The sequence below is a fragment of the Pleurodeles waltl genome, chromosome 6 (genome assembly GCF_031143425.1).
Source record: "Pleurodeles waltl isolate 20211129_DDA chromosome 6, aPleWal1.hap1.20221129, whole genome shotgun sequence".
NCBI classification, from domain to species: Eukaryota; Metazoa; Chordata; class Amphibia; order Caudata; family Salamandridae; genus Pleurodeles; species Pleurodeles waltl.
The window spans coordinates 858006054-858026929 of NC_090445.1; the positions used below are offsets into that span (position 1 = coordinate 858006054).

The following is a 20876-nucleotide window of genomic DNA, read 5'->3' on the forward strand; positions in this document are numbered from 1 at the left end:
CATATAATATTTGTGTGTAAGCGTTATGGATACATTGTGTTTGATTTATTCACGTAATGGGAATTTTGGTGGCACAGTAGGTGTGGTTATTATGGTCAAAATCTGTTCAGAGGTATGTGTACTTGCTCACTTGAAGGGATATTCTCACCTGTGGAAGGTGACATTATTTCACCCGGCACCAACTATGTTCTGTGGCTTGCTGTGTCTTTTGTTTTCTGTTCGGTGCTTTACTGGCTCACTTGGTATGCTGACCTCCTGATATACTTTGTATTCCTCGTGAGGATATAGCAGTAGTGTTTTTTTTTTTTTTTTTTTTTTTATAGAGCTGGTGGCGATTTAGTCACGGACTATTTCGACTATCGTTTTATAATTAAGTCTCCCTGTTTCCGATTTTACAGATTTTTTTTTTTTTTTTTTTTTTACAGATAAGTAGTGACAGAAAACCATTTATTTTCCTGCCTGCATTTATTTTTGAATGTGGATAGAAACTGGAATTGGGTTGTTTTTGAGTAATTATAAATGCTGTCAGTCATGACTGCTAGGCCAAATGCTCTGCGGGCTGACAGGCAAGGGGCTAAAAAATAAATAAAGGGATTTTAGTAAAGAACCTTAAACAGCAGTAGATTTGCACAAACTTAACACTAACATTTCCATGTTTTCTTATAAGTGCATATTTTATAATCTAACTGAGTTTATATAATTGAAAACCGTCAAAGCGTTCAGGCATGAGTGTACGTTTACTGGTTAAATAAATGAGAAATATACACACTTCAACTTCGTTGTTTCACAAAACCTAAAATAAATATGGATAAACAGGCAAAATTAGCAAAAAATAAATATGGATAAATATAGGGTGAAGAAAAAAAAATACGATAAAACCGGCAGCGCTATTTATAATATATTTACTCTTAAGCTTGACTTGTTTTACTCATGTAGCCCTGCTTACTGTCTGCCTGAGGTTTTGGCGTGTATTTGATCACCTGAAGGGATACAGGGCCAGATGTAGCAAAGGGTTTTTCCGATTCTGTGTCAATGGGAAAATGTGTTCGTACATATGGCCCTTTGTCACTTCAATGCCCTCCATTTGTCTCTTTATTATTTATTCTTCTACAGGTGATGAAAACGGTGATTAAGCCACATTGACTGAGGAATACAGGTTATATTTTTAATCTGCATACTATAGCTATTCCTGTTTTACTCTTCTTTACACCACACTTCTATCTGCAGAGTGATAAGACTGAATATTAGGTCCTGACACATGCTGTACACCTCTTTGTAAGGTTTTAGTAATTGGCAGAAACAGGTTGACCCCAGTATCAGGAAAGGGTTGCAGTCATATTTCTTGGCTTGTTTTATAATGCTCGTCGGGGACAATCAATAAAACTATGACTTAAACTACTGATTAGCATTTTGAGCTCTTTAACTTTTCTTTATCATATACTCTGCCTACTCTCACCTATACCAGATAGCTCAACATTGGTGTTTACCCCCATAAGTAAATCTGTGTGTTCCTCTCCATTCCGGCAAGTTGAAGCCCAAACCACTACCTATCATCAGGGAGATGGTGTGAGGTGGACCCAGATGAAGCATGCCATATAAAGGTGGGTGAGGGTTTTCGTCCTAAAAACATAGGTATTTTTAAACAAGAGATATACAAGTTGTAAATCCCCTAAACTGACGGGTTGCTCCTACTAGACTACACATCCATCCATTTGGTGTTTCCTTCAAACTTACATCCTTTATACATATGCAGTGCATAACTGCAGCATATGAAATCCACACTCTGTCAAAACAGTTCCATCTTCCAAACATCACCAAATAGTCTACAACGTATCAATCACATTATCAAACCCAAGGGATGCAAGAAATGCCACATTCTTGAAAACAGAACCTGGAATAGGCACTACCAGTACCACTATAGTAGCCCAGTTCATAAACATGGCATCAAGTTCCAACTCTTGGGTATGTGGCCTAGTGAGGAACTGGCGACCTGTGTAAAGAGAAGGAGAAACCAGGAGTTTGTTCAGGGTTCCCCCACCCTGATGTTGAATGTATGAATAGATGGTGTGATGCACCTCAGAACCTGTGGAGTAAGAGGGTGGAAAAGCACCTGGTATGGCATACAAAGAGGGAGAGACAGCAGCAATCTGAGCAATAAAGAAAATATACTTCTGTGTTAAAAACTAAGAAATATAAGCAAACATTTCTTCACCCAAGTGAAAGAAATGGAAGAGCGTACAATAGTCAATATTGTCTATGTGAAATACTGTCTGTCAAATCAACTGATTCCTACTCTGGAGCGCATACGCCAACCTTATAGTGCAGACCGTCTCAGGTACATTTGGGGACCTTGAGAAAGGTGCTTTAACAGAACTCCCTGACGTTGGGTTCCTTCCGGTGCAGATTACGTATGGGAAAGGCTGCAACTGTTGATTTGTGATGTTGCAGCACTCTGTCCCAAGACCCTGAGAGAGGTAGAAGGCGCTAGGCTTGATAGGCCAAATATTTAGCAGATGGCAGGCTGACAAGTTAGGAAGGAAAGTAAAAGACCGCATCCCAAGCCCCTACAGTTGGGATAAATCATGAGTGGGTAAATGCAGTTTAGCAGTCCAAAATGAAGTGACTCTCCAAAGGAGGATCTGGGTAAACACAATAAATCGGCACATTTTGTGATCACAACATGCCTCGTAGGATGGGTGCCTGCCCACTATTTTACTTGCAGATTAAAAGTTGGGTACGTTCTGGTCTCTACTAACAAATCAGGACAGTCTCTGGATAATCTGAAGTCTGACATAGGCACAATCTGTACACCATGATGCAGTAACACACACACAGGGTGGGGAAGCAATCTAACTTCAGTCTTTCTAGCTTTAGAGGGTGCAATGGCAGTTGTACTACCACAATCTAAGGGGTGGTAACACTTCCCCGACGCTTCAGGCTTCTGGCTCTCAGCAAAAACTGGGCCTACAAATGATTTACACAAGCACAGCTTCTCTCTGGATTAATCTCTAAAAGTCCATGCAGCAGCTTTACTCCATTTTCCCCACTAAGGAGACAAGTGATTCCTTAAAAAGGTATGGTGCTGAGAAAACTCTCCAACAATTTTACAGCAGGGGGCATTTTACTCTGGATTGTTTTATTGATATCAGGGGTTAGCTTGGCATTGGAAGCCCTGCCTAGTTTCCTAATCCATGAGCGTTTCAGGTTTCAATGGGCCCTACCATACTTGTGATCTTTTCCCAGAACAGGACAGGACCTCAAGCAGACGTCCTACATACCCAGGCAGTAATTCTGGTGTGTGATTGCGTGCCTTCATTCAAGAAGGTGACTGGACTTGCTGTGAGCAGTAAAAAAAAAAAAATTCAAAAGAAGCAAGCACTTGCAATGTAATGGGTCTCGTGTTTGCTCGAGTTAGAGCTATTAGCGTTGTAAGTTCCAAACTGGACTTTTTTGCCACATAAATTGAAAAAGTAAAGTAAAACAGTTAGCAAAAGAAAATCAATTCAAAGCGCCACAGCCACCATGAGCGTGAAGGGGAGAGGCAAAAGGAAAAAGAAGTTTGTTTGCAGTGAAACATAACGGCAAACATGCAATTATCCATCTAACAGGGTCGATCCCCAAGGCGGTAACAAAACCGCCCCAAGGCGGGACAAACGTAGAGCATTTACCAATGTCAAAGGATTTTTGAATGGCAGACCACATGAGTGAGTGAAAGTGATGGGCATGGTTGAAGGTCCACATAGATACCAACATGTCCGAAAAGCAGCGCTCACATGCTGCTATGCTCAACCTAAAAACAGTCACCCAGAGATTGCATTATACATTTCTGCTTTACTTGACTAAAATATTCACTTTAGGCATGCTTACTGGCAGGGCAAATGGTAGTTAGAAAGGGTCTACCTCAGAATGACACTAGATTGCCGTTTCCCACACCCATACGAATTGCTGCCATAGGGCTAACCCTGTAAAGGACGAGCCATGATCTACCCGAGGTCTGTTTGCAGCTAATCAAACGTTGATTTTTTTTTTTATTTGTTCCTATGAACAAGTGGCCTGCTCTTTTCCAAGATAACCATCAATGACTTGGGATACAAACATTTTGGGAATAGAAGTGCTGTTAGCAGCGTAGAAAACTGCTCTCAAATTCCTCTTCCATTTATACATTGGAAAAAGCTTGCCTTTTGCCTTGATTGTATCTTTGCTGGCTTAGTTTGTGTTTTTCCTTAAGGGGACTCAACAATCTGCAAATCCCTGTTTTGACATTTGATAAATGAGCCTAGGCTTTATTAGGGATGCATCTAAAGTTAGGGGGTGGATCCAAAGTTTACCATACTCACGGTAGTGGAAGGGATTCCAGCCTGGAGGGCTGGATCCACATCAGTATTTACACATAAGGTGAAACTCCTATTCAGTGAATTTAAATGAAAATCATTTACATTTGTGTTTAAATCTGTAATGGAACAGGCCTTCCTGCAACTACGATGGATAATAGTGTATCGGATGGTGGCTACTGCACCCTCGTACCAGGCTACGGCGAGACTGCGTGTGAAGGTCCCATTAGGAGATCCTTGCATTCCACATAGGCAAAGAATATAGACCATGTGAAAGTGTGCATTAGACAAAAACACTGTATAGATACATACTGGGTAAATGCTATCCTCGAGAGCTGGTATGCAACTTCTTAAAATCAGTGATTCTCCTGCAGGCTTTGTTCCCTATGTCTATAACAGCCGGCCCTTGTTCCATGAGGTAGGCTGCTGAAGTTGGTATACCAAGTAGGCTGCGGTGTGGGTACCCATTACATTTGGCATCCCGTCACCGTGCAATAGATTAGAGCTAGTTTTGCCCCCAAAGGACCTCCCTATTCTAGTGTTGTGCCATGTGGACCTAACCATTTACTGGCAGACTTTTACAAGCCCAGCTGAACTGGACTTCAGGTACTTAATGTAAGCTTGCCTTTAGCATCTTTTCTATAAAAAGGTGGGTGGTCCTCTCAATGTTTGGGGTTCGAGTTTAGTAATATCAAAGTTTTTCTATAAAACTCAGCACACAGACTCAAACCAGCTAAACTGTTCCTGAATGCAACCAGGTCTTCTAGAAAACTAGACATGTCATACAAAACTTGATCCACTATTGCATTCTGTCTGGCACCTCTGCCTTGATGACAGCGAGTAAATAAAGTACTGAAAACCAGAAGAATTTTAAAGACTGCAGATAATACAGCTCTATCCACATGTTTATGTTGGAAGTAGGGTCCTATTTTATAAAGAAAAGAAGCATGCATAAGATATGAGGGGTGGGATCATGAACTGGACAGCCTTTGAGGCCAATATCACTGCCCAGGGTACCTTCTGAATTTAGCATTCAGCCCACAATGAAAGCATAAACAAAGTTTGGGGAGCCGGCCTGACAGCAGAACTATTCCAAATATTAATTATCTGCAGAAGAAACACATTATTAAGTAGAACCAACATTACTCAAGGTACATATCCAGAACTCCGAAAAAGGGACCAGATTACACAAAATGGTAAATATGTCCTGCAGACTGCTTATGCAAATAGGAAGTGACTCGTTTATCGATGTTAACTTGGCAAGGAATAAATAAGAGTCCTGTCGAGAAATGGAACGGCAGGGATCACCTTGCAGTGACAGAAAGACAAGAGGCCGACTGACAGAAACAGCTCACCCAACCCTTTAGAGATCATGCATCGCGCCATGACAAACGCAGCAGTATGAGAATGAACTCCTTCATACATAGTAAGCATAAAGAGAACAAGTATTTCTCAGTGGGAGCCGAATGTGGATGCGCCATATGTATTCCGGCACTCCCTGCCTCACAACACGTGGTGGATGTTATTGCTGCTTTATGGTGTTTGACAGGGCGCTACACAATTAGTCGGCTAAGGAACATAAGGTGTATCGGGAGTGGTAATTTCCCATCCAGTGGATACGATTATCTGCGTGCATTGGATTAATCTCTCTCTAATGAAATGTTCCGACGTGCCTGACTACAGCTTCTATTTAGATAATGCATCATGTACTCTACGTTGGCAGTAACAAAGGGTAGGGGTGGCTAAACAAGCATTTTCAATGCAATAGGTTTCACACATTTCAAACAAGTTAATTGTCATCTTTTGACAACAGCGCCCAAGAGCAAAAGAAAAAAAAAAACTCAAATGAAGTTAGCAGAGCAACCTGAGAAGATTTATAGCCCCATAAAGGAGATAAGCAATGCCCTGTGTGTGATGGAAGGGGGGGGGGGAGAGAGAGAGAGAGAGAGACACACACACACACACACAGAGAGAGACAGAGACACTCTCTGCAATGCAAGGGCATATGGTGTTTGTTTAGGAAAATAAGCTTATTTTAGAAGCAGGGTAGAGGAAAGAACTGGAATAAAGCCAAACAAATGTCAGCGAGATGGGGGGAGGTGGGAGGAACATGCTGCGATAAAAGGCAGGCAGCTACCTGCCTAAAACACCCAAAGTGAAAAGGCAGTAAAAGAGAAATGCCAAAGTAGTCCATCACAGCAACAGATAAAGAAATTAAAGTGAAATAATACAATAGGTGGCTGCTCTGAAACAGAAAGAGGAGGGAGAAAAAGGCAGAACTGACCACTAGCGAGCAGGGATTTTATAAAGGGCACCACAACCGTTAAATGAAATTGCTTTAACCCACAATATAAGTATACTTAAGTATACAGCAGGTCGAACGCTAACACTTGACTTAAAAATGGAGCAGATTGAGGGGGAGGCTCATCAGAGATAAGGCAAACATTTATGGAATCTGAAGGCTGCAAACTTACAGATCTGTTACCCCCAACCTACGTCTTTCATGCTAAAATCAAAAGAACCACATGACAGCACATAATTACTTATGTGTGCTTTCAGAGCCGACTACATACTCATAAGAAAAAACGGGATATCCTGTATTTGTGATCTAGGCACTAACAGGGGAACGTTAGGATATAAAAACGAGGAGACTAGTTGCACTTACTTTTATGAAGGTACTCAATAAGTTGATAAATCTGCGCAATGCCTTCTTCGGTCAATGGTGCACCAAATACCACGCCTTTCTCTGAAAAATAGAAAGAGATTATGAATCAAATAGTATTTAAATTTCCTTCTTTAAACTTAGCCCAAGCGGGTATACTGCAAACTGCTTTTGTGCTATACCATGTGATCACTTAATAAAATATAACTGAGAAACAGAAAGAAAGTCTCACAAGTGCTGTTAGAGGACACTACTACCTTAAATTATGGGCGCATATGATGTGGTGTGTGAATAATAAAGGTTTTAACAGTATAATGGTGTGATACTCAAAGTCCAAGGCAGCATGCGGCCCTGCTGGCCTTTAAATGCGGCACCTCGCCCCCACAACTCAGCACTAAAGGTACGCATTTGTTTACAGGTTAAAGAAACTTGGGGGCCCTGCACAGCTAAACTTTAGTAACATCTTCACTTCAAAGACATCTTGCACCAAATATGTAACATATGATAAAGTATCTTCAAAATTTAAAAAGTCTATTTCATTAATACATACAACAGTTTCACCTTAATATATCAGATTATATCTGCACATTGAGGTATTGTTTTCAAACATTAATTTAGAAATATTCATGCTTCCACCCACCCTGACAACAATGCCAACAGTGAACTAAGGGGCAAGTTAGTTGATATGTGCACTCTCTGGGTGGCCTAAGTGCTAATATATATATGGATAACAAACTCGTTTTTAAAAAATCAAACACAGAAGACTGTTTCATACAGTACACGTCCTGAAGTTATGTACTTCAAGGTGATAATGAAGAAAAAGAAGGGAAAGTGAAATAAAACAATTACCTATGATCACACAATTTGATCAAGTGGGGAAGCCAGGATTGATACCAGGTTTTCTGGTTTCACATTGGGCAATTCAGCCATTAGATATACACCTGCCTCCTGCATTCCCACCGCCACCTTGCTGACATCAATATGGCCTTCGGTCATACCAGTGACTAAATGTCTTGGCCCTTGGTAAAATATATGCAAGTACTCATGGTATAATGGAACAATATTGGCTTGCTCCTTTGATGTCACTAAAGTATGCAAAAAACTTACAAGAAATTTGATTCAACCCTGCCTTCAGTTAGCCATTGAGCAATTGAAAAACAAAGATAAAGAGATGGTGGTATGGAGATGCTGCTATCAAAGTGCTATTGTAAATTCTTTGTTTATAAAGATCTCAGTCCTCTCTCTCTCACAGGAAATGAAGGATCAATGTATCCAACGAGGAAGGAACCTGATTGTCAAGCTTCCCTCCAAAGTTGCTGACACCTATTGTGTTTTTTGAATCACTATGCTTACAACTGAGGTCTTCTTCTCGAAAGAAGGCGATCGTCCAAAGTTTCGGAAAATTAGATGGGGTGGCTGCACTTGGTCAGTAGTGGCGGCAAAGCTTTGGAACACACTGCTGTCCCACATAGCCAGCCTAGATTCCCACACCGCCTTCCAAAAACAACTGAAGACCTGGCTCTTTTCTCTTCCATAATTGTTCCCTTTGCTTTTGATTTGATGCTTTTTCCATTGATAGTGTTTTGACACCTATGGACATAATCCACTATACAAATCCTAAATACAAATCATTAAAAACTTCATGAACCTAAGGACTGCAACAGTTTCTCATAAAATGCCATAAATGAATGTTATTTTTTGGAAGGACATAGGAAAGCCGTATCCTACCTCTAAAACGTATACCCTCAGAGTGAGGGAGTGTGAGTGAGTGTGAGCATGTATGTGTGTTGCACAGAAAATAACAATCATCATCCAAAACAGTTAATTTTCCATTTGATGAACTTGATAACCTTGGTTAAATGTTGAAGCAAGTTACTCTTGGGCGCCAAAGCTCACATTTGAGTTTTTAGAACAGTAGTTTCACTAGAGAGATCCCAGTGATCTCTTGGTTTAAGGCTTCATTAAGAACTCTTAGGTTGCATATGTCAGGACCCAAATTTGCTACTCACTCCCAATCAACGGCTCACAGCCCAGGAGGGACAGCTATTTTATTTCACTGGGTCCAAGATGGGCTCGGCCAACAAATGCAAGTGGAATGAGAGTCCACTAGGACCAAAAAAATACCTCGCAGGATCTTCCTCAAGCACTGAATCAGGCTACAGGGCAAGCCTATCAAATGCCATATTGCTGCAGGTAGAACCCAGGGTACTCATGCAAAAGGAGATGGTGAGCAGTCTGTCACGCCATGCTAAAAACGGGCAAGTGGGTGACGCGCATGGCAGTGTGGCATTACAGTGGTTTTTGCTGGAGAGGCAAATGCACAACAAATAGTGTCACTACTTGAGTCGACCTCTGTCCATCAGGGTTAGCTTCCCGGACTTTTTGAGCGAGCTGCAGCTTTAACAGGCAAGATAGCAGTAGCAGCGCAAGCTAGGAGAACTTTATTTGGCTCAAGGAGCTTAACCTTGAGAAAAGCAGCTGAAATGAAGAGGAAGCACTGCTCAAGGATCACATGTTTAGTGATAATATAACTCTTGCACATGCTGGAGAAGGTATCCATAATTTATTACTAATCCATGAAAAATCCTGATCAGTGCATTTTTAAAGTTTAAATTCCCTGCCAGAGGGCGTGACCAAGATGGTGTGTGATAAGGAGGACCGACAAGAAGCTCCGTCGTTGGAAATTGCCTGGGAGCGGTTAAGGCTGCATAAATAAGCAGCTATACTGGCACTGAGCATGGACGGTCCTGAAGACGAGACGCCCGTTTGGTGTCCCGAATGGAGCCGGGGGAGCTGCTGCCGGGGTGGACTGCCTACGGCCATCAAACCATAGACAGCAGGCGGTCCTATGAGTCGGCGAGACGGAGCTGCCGGAGGACAAAGTGCAGCCCGCCCAGCAGATGTGCCGTGCATGAGACAAGAAGGAGCACCGGCGGTGCTTGGCTGGAGAACTCTGCGACCTTACCTGCGCGCAGCTGGTGTCAAACCGGACCTGATCTGGCGACCGGGCCTGCGTGGCACGCGGCCGGGGGACTGTCGTCAGAGGGTAGTTGCGCTGAGGGCAGAACCCCTGCAGAAGTGGAGGAAACTAGGTCGGAAGGACTTGTTCGGGCGGGCGTGGGGGCCGCGGATCAGGCAGAAGAGACAGGGGCCGGCGTCGCTGAAGAAGGCTGACAAGTGACTGGAGGGCCTCCCTGAGAGAGGGGCGTCTTCCGGAACTGGAGAGACGGCATGCGGTGCTAGTGGGACTAGAGACTGGGGATCTTGGCACATCCTGCTGGTGCTGACTGGCGGGAGTAGGCCTCGCATATGTGTCGGTTGCTGGGCTCTGCTGCCGCTGGGGTCTGAAACAGACTCTAAGGTCACACAATAAACGGTCTGGGTCGGGTGAGCGCCGCAGTGGGGCCGGGCCCTTGGAGGACCCACCTTTCGAGGGTGGTTTCTACTGCGCAACACACAGGAGGACTGGCAGTGCATGCGGCTTCCCTACTGCAGCCGTCTAGCTGTGTATTTGGTGCCCCGATGCAGTCCTTTTATCACCGAGAGTACAACTGATTGCCCCTAAGTGCTTATGAGTGGGTGCTCCCCACCCGCTGTGCAGTGAATACAGGCCTGAGCACGCTCATGGACTCGGTGGGGCAGTGGCCCACGCTGGAGGGCTGAGGAGACTGAAGAGCCCCAACTTGCGGTGCGCAGAGGTGAATTCAGGTGAACCCCCCCCCCCCTCTCCCACAACCCCTGGGGTAAAGGTGCCGAAGGCAGTGAGAAAGGAAGTGGTGAACCCTTGGAGGAGGACACCGCCCCGATTATGAGATCCTTTCTGGAGCAGTTGTTTGGAGGTACTTAGGGAGGACCTTGCCACTCTCAGGCAGGAAATCGCCACCAAAGTCAAGGATCTCAAAGGAGATGTCACAGAGCTGGAACAACGAACTAGCATGGTAGAGCGTATGCATGACACCCAGGAGTAAAAGCAGAACCACTATAGGCAAGAAATCCTCACCCCACAGGACAGCAATTGAGATTTGCAATAATGTCTCGAGGATCTAGAGAACAGATCACAGTGCTCCAATATCTGCATCAGAGAGGTGACCTTAACTTTGTCCCAGATACTTCTTTAGATAGATCGATCGATGCAGAGTTGTTGCCAAACAGAGGCATTCTCCCCGGGCTTTCGGAGCTGGATGGAGAAAGGGGGGCTGACGGACATATGGTGAGCGAACAACCCAGCAGACAGATTACACCAACGTCTCAGCTGCACATCAGACTTATGCGCACCTCGAACTCTTCCTTGCTATATCTTGCATCCTTAACACAGTAACACAGAGTTTGGGGGTAGCGGCCCTTTCCGATCATGCCCCGATTACACTACACTTCACAACACCTGCCCCCAGATGGGGCCTCAAGCTACGGCATCTTAATACTAACCTCCTCCCGTATGACAATGTATGTACAGAAGTAAAGGACACAATCAGGTCATACCTTGACATAAATGACACGCCGGAGACCTCTGTTGCAGTGGTAAGGGATACTCTGAAGGCAGTGGTTAAGAGGCCAGTTCATAGCCATTGCTGCACACGCTAAAATGCTCTGGCGGGAGAAACGTCAGCAATTAGAGGCCAAAGTAAAATAACTCGAGGAGCAACATAGGGAACTGGCTCTCTGTTGAGGAGAAAACTCATGGTGACCCATAAACAATTAAAGGTATTAGACATGGACAGAGCTGAATACGCCCTTCTCCGTACCAAACAGTACTGTGGGGGGGGGACAGAGCGGGTCACCTCCTGGCTCACCGACACCACACTCAAACAGTGCAACGACAGGTGAACGTGGATCAATCAGAATGGCACCGCATCTAGCAAAAAAGACTTGATTCTTAAGAAATTTTAGATGTTCTATGCATTTCTCAAAACACTACAGAGCAGTTGGAGACAGATGCAATAACAAAGTATCTGGTGTCTATTTCCCTGCCTCGACTTTCCCAGGCGACAACTACTGCATTAGATAAAGATATAACCCCACTGAAGTTTTATTGACTATACAACGCCTTCAAACGGGCAAAGCCTGGGTCAGAATGGACTCAAGGCAGAATTCTACAAGGCTTTTGGGGACCTCTTGGTCCCGGTGTTGGTGAGGCTATACAATGGGTTTGCTGCTATGGGATCCCTCACCCCCACGATGCAGTTAGCCACGATAACAGTTATCCCAAAGCCTGAGCTTGACCCCCCATTTCTGCTCGTCTTATCGACCTATTACGTTGTTGAAGGTTGAAGCCAAATTCTTTACAGGCATCTTGGCGAGCAGGCTGGCCCGTTATGTGCAGGGTTTGAAAGACCCAGATCAAACTAGTTTTTTCCCCAAGCAGACTTGCGGCAACAATACTAGGAGATTTTGCCATCTCTTAGATAAGACCCAGCGTGCCCAAATATCTTCACTTCTACTCTCCATTGATGCGGAGAAAGCTTTTGACCGGGTACATAGGGATTTTTTTATTTGCGGTATTACTCCTGCTATGGTCTAAATGGGTGCATTGCAACTACACCTTCCTCCAAACTAGGGTGAGAGTTAATGGCACCTTATCCGAGCCATTTCCTATTGCCAGGGGGACGCAACAGGTTTTTCCCTTGTCACCATTACTATTCCCCCTGTATATGCAGTAATTTGCTGAGCGTATACAACAAAACCAGAGTATAAGTGGTATCCAGATGGGTGGCCAATCCCACAAAATAGCTCCTTATGCAGATGATGTTCTGCTTTACCTGACTCAACCACAGCGATCGCTTTAGGCAGTCCTAGACGAACTGTAGACATTTGGAAAGGTAGCCAGCTTTAAAGCTATTCTGTCTAAATCCTACATTCTCAATCTAACGGTGCAAAGACAGAGGTGGAGGAGTTGAAGCCCACCCTGCCTTTCATGTGGGCTAAGCAGGAGGTGAAATACCTAGGTCTACAAATGGGACCACACCGGCCTCCACAGCCGAATGCAATTACGCTTTCCTGCTGATTGAGGACCGCATGGCCCTGGTCAAGTGGCGAGGCCGAGTGGAGGCTATAAAGATGGCACTCCTGCCCAACGCAGTTTATTATGCAAACCCTGCCATTGCAGATCCCACGTAAAGTACTCGATAAACTCCAGAAGCTTATCTGCGAGTTTGTTTGGGATGGGGAAAAAGGCGAGAATGGCGAAGGTACAGGCTTATGTGTGACAGTCAGAGGGGGCTGGGAGTCCCTCACATGTTCAGCTACTACCAGGCCGCCCAATTGCACTACCAAGTGGAATGGTCTTGTATGAGCACCGAGATACACTGATGCTTTACCAACCAGGCAGAGGCCCGGCAGCATATGTGGAAAATACCATGGCTCACACATGTCCACCTCCCTCTGGGGGTATATATCTCCCCCATTCTGCGTGCCACAATGGATGTCTGGGCGAAGGTGCAAACATGTAAGGGCCTGTCTTCCCCCATATCCTCACAAACGCTGATTATCGGCAATCTGGACTTTCCGCCAGCGCTCACTGGGTCCTTCTTCCTGGTCTGGCAGGATTCGTACTGTAAAAGAATTGGGGATTTCTCTCAGATCCAAAATGATTACAGCATACCACCGGCCGCGCACCGACAGTATTTGGCAGTCCGGCACTGAGTGTCCTTGCCAGCAATTTGCCCACACGCAAGCAGGGCCCTCCACCCCTTTGAGAAGTGGCTAGTACCACGTACGAGTGACAGGAGACTTATCTCCGATATATACATATTCTTGGTCACACCGCCACTTCCAGACACCGCGAGATGTAGATGGGAGACGGAATGTGGTTGTTCCTTTACAGACAGAATGGCAAGACGTTCTACATCGCGCATGGGTCACAGCCCACAATGTGAACACCAAAGAGCTATTTAAAAAAATTGCACAATATTCTCCGGCGAGCCTTACCGGAAGGGTGCTATCGACCAGTGCTGGCGCCAATGTGGACAACTTGGCACATTAACACATTTTTGCGCCACTGCCCTAAAATAATCCCCTTCTGGGAGACTATCTTGCAAACCATTGATGAGGTCTATGATAAAACAATCCCACACTTCCCCAGCTACGTCTTATCGGGGCTCCCGAATCCACAGACATATGCCCTCAGGGCCCCAAAAGGTTAGGCTATCTCATTGGCGATTGGGGCCACTAAACAACTTCTATTAGCCCGATGGGGATCTGACACAATCCGTACCTACACAGATTGGTTACATAAGCTTTGGGACATATTGTGAATGGAGAAACTGACAGCGGTGGCTACTGGACCGCTGCTACTATTTGACAAGACATGGGGACTTTGTATTACCTATCCTTCTGATGAATTTAGGGAGAGGACATGTCCCCGTTATTTACACATATTGTGCTTGACAACTCCAGATGCAACACATGACTAGGATAGCAGACACCACTTAGGTGCCATTGGTTTGCCCCTGCTGGAGTTTCCCATTAGCGGTCTCTACCGAAGCAATCATTCACATGTGCTGACATCTTGCCTTCTTTCTCTCTGTCCCTTGTTTTTCCCATTCCTTCCTATGTTATTGTTATCCACCAGCCAGTGGTTGTAGGTGGAACGGCTGTATTTCTCATATTCAAATAATAAAGCGATCTTAATCCTAAACTCCCTGCCAGACATGTTGGAACAGATTTCCAGAAGGTGCTGGTTAGAGTAAGCTCATCCTACTCCATGTCTGCAAAGCAGATCCTGGTGTTTATGCCCCACCACACAAAGGCAACACCTAAGAGAGTTGCTCTTGGGTGACACTATATGCACCTTATTGTCACACTCTCGTCCAAAGACCCTCACAAAGACCAGAAGCATCCATGCTCGCTGAGATCAGGTTACAGGAACGTGACCCTGCAGCCTCCATTATCCAAGAGCAGAATACCAGAATAAACTCAGAATCATGGGCACAAAAGTCAGCAATCTTTCTGAATATGTGCTGCAAGCTACCCTGCCACACTCAATGCATTCACATTCCTGATCGATTAGTGCTGCCTTATTCCCTTTGTGCCCTCCAGCAGTTCTGTCCCCATGTGTGGAGTTGTGGAGCAGAGACAGCTGTCAGCAGCGGCCATGTTGATTTTTATCAAAGACCACTGGAAGTGATCATCTCACAAAACGATTAAAAAACAGATTTGTACGTCCAAAACCAGTTGCCAGCTACTGCCAAAACCTGCGTGGGTGGCCAATTTTCGAAAGAATCACGGAGATGGCAAAGAAGCTATCCCTCAGAAGATGTACAAGCAAGATGTACAGCTGGGACAAAGAGCCATCAAATAAGACATAAGCAAACGAGAACGGCAAGGCCAACCATTGGTAAAAAGTGGCCAGGCTGTAGGCCCATATAACTCCTAGAAAGCCCACAATAGGTGTTTTGCAACCAGACAGCTTGCTCTGTTCAGTAGGCTCAACCGAAAAAGTAGTAGTTCCCTTGAGGTGAGCAGTGTAAGAATACAAACAAGCCAATCAAAAAATGGTAAAGAAGCGGTGCTTCAAAGAAGGGACAAATACAAAATGAACAAGATGGGAAAATAAGTGCCATAGAATCAGAAGCAAGAACATAAGAATCACTATAAAACAAGCCATTGCTAAGCAATGGGCATGCACTATAAGTTCCTGGTAAGCCCAAAATACGTCTTTCTCAACCACAATAAAAATGTTATAGGTCCTGCCAGATCAAACAAGGTGCGGACGAAAAACAAAACCTAAGCATAGACAGCTCCAACAAACTTGAATTCCGACATTCTTTAATGATTAGATACGAATGTCATTACAAACTATCGACTTTCTCCAAGTGTTCTACTGCCGCCGTCTATACTCCATCTAAACTGAAAGATATGCAGCTAAGGTAATCATTAACTGACTTGTGAATATTAATGCGTTCGAGTTTCTTAAGCACTCCCCTTAGAAAAATTAAAAAAACATTACTGTGCACTAGCAGCAACAATACCGAGAGGCAAAGGCCTTTATCTTCCTTTCCACCCTCCGCCCGTATGTTATTATTATTATAACAAATAATTATGACACAGGAAGAGAATACATATTTAATATGGGGGGGGGGGGGAGAGGGGGCCTCGTTAACTCACGAGGTACCTGTGAGTATGTGTTTCTGGTAACTAGTGCATTAATCCTACCATTCAGGTATTGTTGAAAAGAGCAGTCTCATGCGGCACAGTTGAAAAAGAATTTACGTATCACGTTGACACTCATGCTTTGGGCACTTATACCTCACTACAAGGTCAAAGGTGAAGGGTCTTTTGCACAGCGACCATTCCCCATGCACACACATTCACTTCATAAACTTGTAGCACTAGCAGTTTTAAGTCGCTGCTCGAATTTGTGGTATTTATCTGTATTGACTGTAATTTTTATAGGATTTTTATAGCGCTGGCTATCCCTGACGAATTGCTAAAACGTTTTAAGGCGAGAAGCACACCACTCCGGAACACAAGGTTATAATTAATCTCTCTTCTACTCGCACAACTGAAGACACTTTCACAGCGTGTTGTCTTGGCCGTTCGTAAAATCTGCGAGGCAGGCATATTGGCATTTTCGGATTCTTCGAGAACCTCGCACTAAGGATTAGCCACGTTTGTCTTTAAAACAATTTGCTTTGAGAGAAGTGTTGTGAAACGGCTCGCTATAATCCATTCTCTTCAACTGGAAAAATAATGTATTTCTCGCCAGCGAGCAGCAATTAAGGAACTGATTGGTCTCTTTAGGATTCTTCATCGGTACTGCAGCGGATCCGTGTGCGTGAGTGGAGTCGCAGGATTAACAGAGAACTATAAGGTTGTGAAAAATAACGGTAAAGCCCATCCGCAGTCCAAACGTTTGCACAGTACTGACATATTCAGAGCCTTGAAGTCCCGCCCGTTCCGGCGCCAGCAGCTCGCACAGTCCAGCAGGCCAGATGCCAGAGGGTGGGCCAGGCCCTCCCAAGATAGTTCCACGGCCCCTTTCATTTACAAAACAAGAAATGTTCATCTTAATAATAATAAAAAAAATAAATAAAAAAAACACGACCTGCAGCCTCGTTATCAAAGCCCAATTGTGTAACTTTCAGAAATAACTTCAATGCCTTTACCCCTTTCATGCAGAGGACACCTTCGAGACGCCCTCAGCCACGGTGGGCGTGTGCTGAGGAGAGCTCCAAGCTGTCCTCGCACCCACCCATGCTGAGATCGCCGCCACTCCCCTCACAGCAGGGCTCCATTGGGATGGCAGGGGAAGCTCTTCCACTGCCACACCGAGCCCCCCTCCTCTGCGATCTGATGATGTTGGCACACACACGGGAGTACCAATGTCATCAAATGCTGCCGGTGACCCACTGCAAGCCATTTGTTTCCAAGGCGACGAGAGAGAGGACCTCTCAAGGATAAGTTATTCTCTGAGGGGTTCTTCTTTAGAAAACGCACAGTCAGAAAGAGAAGAGTTTCGCCTTTCCCCTTGTGCCTGTTTAGAGTGGATTCCTGCTCAATGATTGCAGTAAGGGGCACGATCGTGGAGCAGGAATCCTACCATTGGACCACTAAGAATTGGGTTAGGAGAGCAAACCCTTGGGCAACGGTCTCTTCCAACAGTAGTATTATCAGTTATCCATGTATCTCCCCCCCCCCCCCTCCCAACAGAAGAGTTTGGAAACGTACTAAATCTTTTCCTACAGAGTTTCAGCCGGATCCACCAAGGAAAGTATCCGATCATCACTTCCATAGCTTCGCACTGAATTTCAGCAGAGATCTCCCCACATTCAAAACACAACAAACTCTTCTAAATAGGGACTTAGAAAATATTCAGTAGGAAATCTTTAAAAAGTCCAATGCTTCAGGGTGTCAGCAGGAACAACCTGCTTCAGATATCAGGGATACAGTTCCATGGCAGCGACTAGCACACCAGGATTATTTTCTTCCAAAAACTACATAAATAAATAAAAGAAGAAGTGACAAAGTCAATTTCTGATGTGGGACATAGAAACGTTTTTGAATTTTTCAACTTCCAAACTTTCACCAGGACCAATTCCCATACAGTATCTGACGTGAGCTCCATCACGGTTGGCCTCAAATCACGCCTAAGTCCCAATCTACTGCGAAATGTGGCTACCATTGGCATTTTGTGCTCTTTGGTGCTATTGTCACCTAAAACGTTAAAAACTCATATCTCTGATTGCTTTTTACATTTTACTTTGTTTTTTCTAATTTACTTTACTGTTTTTACTCCTTGGTGTTTTGACTTTATGTAGGAGGCTGGCCTGGCTTGTTGTGGGTACCAAAGGTACTTACACCTTGTGCCAGGTCCAGTTATCCCTTATTAGTAGAAGAGAGGTGTTTCTAGCAGCTTAGGGTTGATAGAAGGTAGCTATGGCAAAGCAGCTTAGGCTGAACCTAGGAGACATTCAAAGCTCCTACTATACAACTTATATCATATGCACAATATCATAAGAAAACACAATACAGAGTTACTAAAAATAAAGGTACTTTATTTTTATTACAATATGCCACAAGTATCTCAGTGAGTACCCTCAGTAAGAAGGTAAGTAATATACACAAGTTATATGTACACAAACCAAAAATAGATAAGTAATAGCAAGAAAAGTAATGCAAACAGTGTAGAATTACAATAGGTTGCAATAGGCAAGCATAGGTCTAGGGGCAACACAAACCATATACTCCAAAAGTGGAATGCGAATCACAAATGGACCCCAGACCTATGGGGGCTTGTAGAGGGTCGCTGGGACTGTAAGAAAAGAGTCAGTGTGTCCAAGATACCACACCCCAAGACCCTGAAAAGTAGGAGTAAGTTACACCTACTACCCCCAAAATAGCACAATAGTCGTGATAGGGGGATTCTGCAAGGACAACAAACACCAGCAGTGCACTGACAACGGATTTCCGGACCTGAGGATCTGCAAGCCAAGGGGACCAAGTCCAATAGTCACGACAGTGTCCAGGGGGGGGGCAGGAGCCCAGGAAACCCTGGATGAAGGTGCAAGGAAGCTGCCTCCGGGTGGAAGAAGCTTGGAATTCTGCAAGAACAAAGAGGACTAGGAACTTCTCCTTTGGAAGGAAGATGTCCCACGTCGCTATGAAGGCTGCAGAAGTGTTCCACGTAGAAATACCGCAAACAAGCCTTGCTAGCTGCAAGGGTCGCGGTAGAGGTTTTTTTCGGTGCTGCTGAGGACCAGGAAGGACCAGGATGTCGCCCCTTGGAGGAGGAGGAGACAGAGGGGGCGCTCAGCAACGCCGAGCCCTCACAGAAGCAGGCAGCACCCGCAGAATTACCTGAACAGGCACTTGGAAGATTGGTGAACTGGAGTCCACGCAGAGTTACAATAGAGGGTCCCACGACATCGGAGGCCAACTCAGCAGGTTGAGCACTGCAGGACAGAGCGCTGGGGACCCAGACTAGGCTGTGCACAAAGGAAATCCTGGAAGAGTGCACAGAAGCTGCAAATCACACAGTATACAGGTTTGAAGTCTAGCGTGGGTAGGCAAGGACTTACCTCCACCAAACTTTGACTGAAGGGCCACTGGACTGTGGGAGTCACTTGGGTAGAGTTCCTGTGTTCCAGGGACCACGCTCGTCAGGATAAGAGGGGACCCAGAGGACCAGTGATGCAGTCTTTTGGTGCCTGCGTTAGCAGGGGGAAGAGTCAGTCGACCCACTGGAGATTTCTTCTGTGCTTCTGGTGCAGGGTGAAGGCAGACGACCCCCAGAGCATGCACCACCAGGAAACAGTGGAGAAAGCCGGCAGGATGAGGCACTACAATGTTGCTGGTAGTCGTCTTGCTACTTTGTTGCTGTTTTGCAGGCATCCTGGAGCAGTCAGCGGTCGATCCTTGGTAGAAGTCGAAGAGGGAGATGCAGAGGAACTCTGGTGAGCTCTTGCATTCGTTATCCGAAGAATTCCCCAAAGTGGAGACCCTAAATAGCCAGAAAAGGAGGTTTGGCTACCAAGGAAGGAGGATTGGCTACCAAGAAAGGTAAGAGCCTATCAGAGGGAGTCTGTGACGTCACCTGCTGGCACTGGCCACTCAGAGCAGTCCAGTGTGCCCCCAACACCTCTGTTTCCAAGATGGCAGAGGTCTGGGACACACTGGAGGATCTCTGGGCACCTCCCCTGGGAGGTACTGGTCAGGAGAGTGGTCACTCCCCTTTCCTTTGTCCAGTTTCACACCAGAGCAGGGCTGGGGGATCCCTGAACCGGTGTAGACTGGCTTATGCAGAGATGGGCACCATCTGTGCCCATCAAAGCATTTCCAGAGGCTGGGGGAGGCTACTCCTCCCCAGCCCTTCACACCTATTTACAAAGGGAGAGGGTGTAACATCCTTTGTTCTGCCTTCCTGGGCCAGGGCTGCCTGGACCCCAGGAGGGCAGAAACCTGTTTGAGGGGTTGGCAGCAGCAGCTGCTGCTGTGGAAACCCTGGAAAGGCAGTTTGGCAGTACCCGGGGTCTGTGCTAGAGACCCAGGGGATCATGGAATTGTCCCCCCAACAATTCCATGATCTTAGACATGTTACGTGGCCATGTTTGGAGTTACCATTGTGACACCATACATAGGTAGTGACCTATGTATAGTGCATGTGTGTAATGGTGTCCCCGCACTCACAAAGCCCGGTGAATTTGCCCTCAACGATGTGGGGGCACCTTGGCTAGTGCCAGGGTGCCCACACACTAAGTAACTTGGCACACAACCTTCACCAGGGGAAGGTTAGATATATAGGTGACTCATAAGTTACTTATGTGCAGTGGTAAATGACTGTGAAATAACGTGGAGGTTATTTCACGCAGGCTGCAGTGGCAGGCCTGTGTCAGAATTTTCTGAGCTCCCTATGGGTGGCAAAAGAAATGCTGCAGCCCATAGGAATC

The 20876-nt window shown here is 45.3% G+C and overlaps 1 protein-coding gene across 5 annotated transcripts in view; it reads right to left on the minus strand.

Annotated features, from left to right (window-relative positions):
• Positions 1–20876, minus strand: part of ARHGAP19 (Rho GTPase activating protein 19) — a 223159-nt gene that overhangs the window by 127668 nt on the left and 74615 nt on the right. For all 5 annotated transcript variants that reach the window (XM_069239608.1, XM_069239607.1, XM_069239606.1 and 2 more), the window contains exon 3: positions 6997–7077. In XM_069239608.1, coding sequence (XP_069095709.1) covers positions 6997–7077 — 81 coding nt within the window. The remainder of the gene's footprint in view (positions 1–6996; positions 7078–20876) is intronic.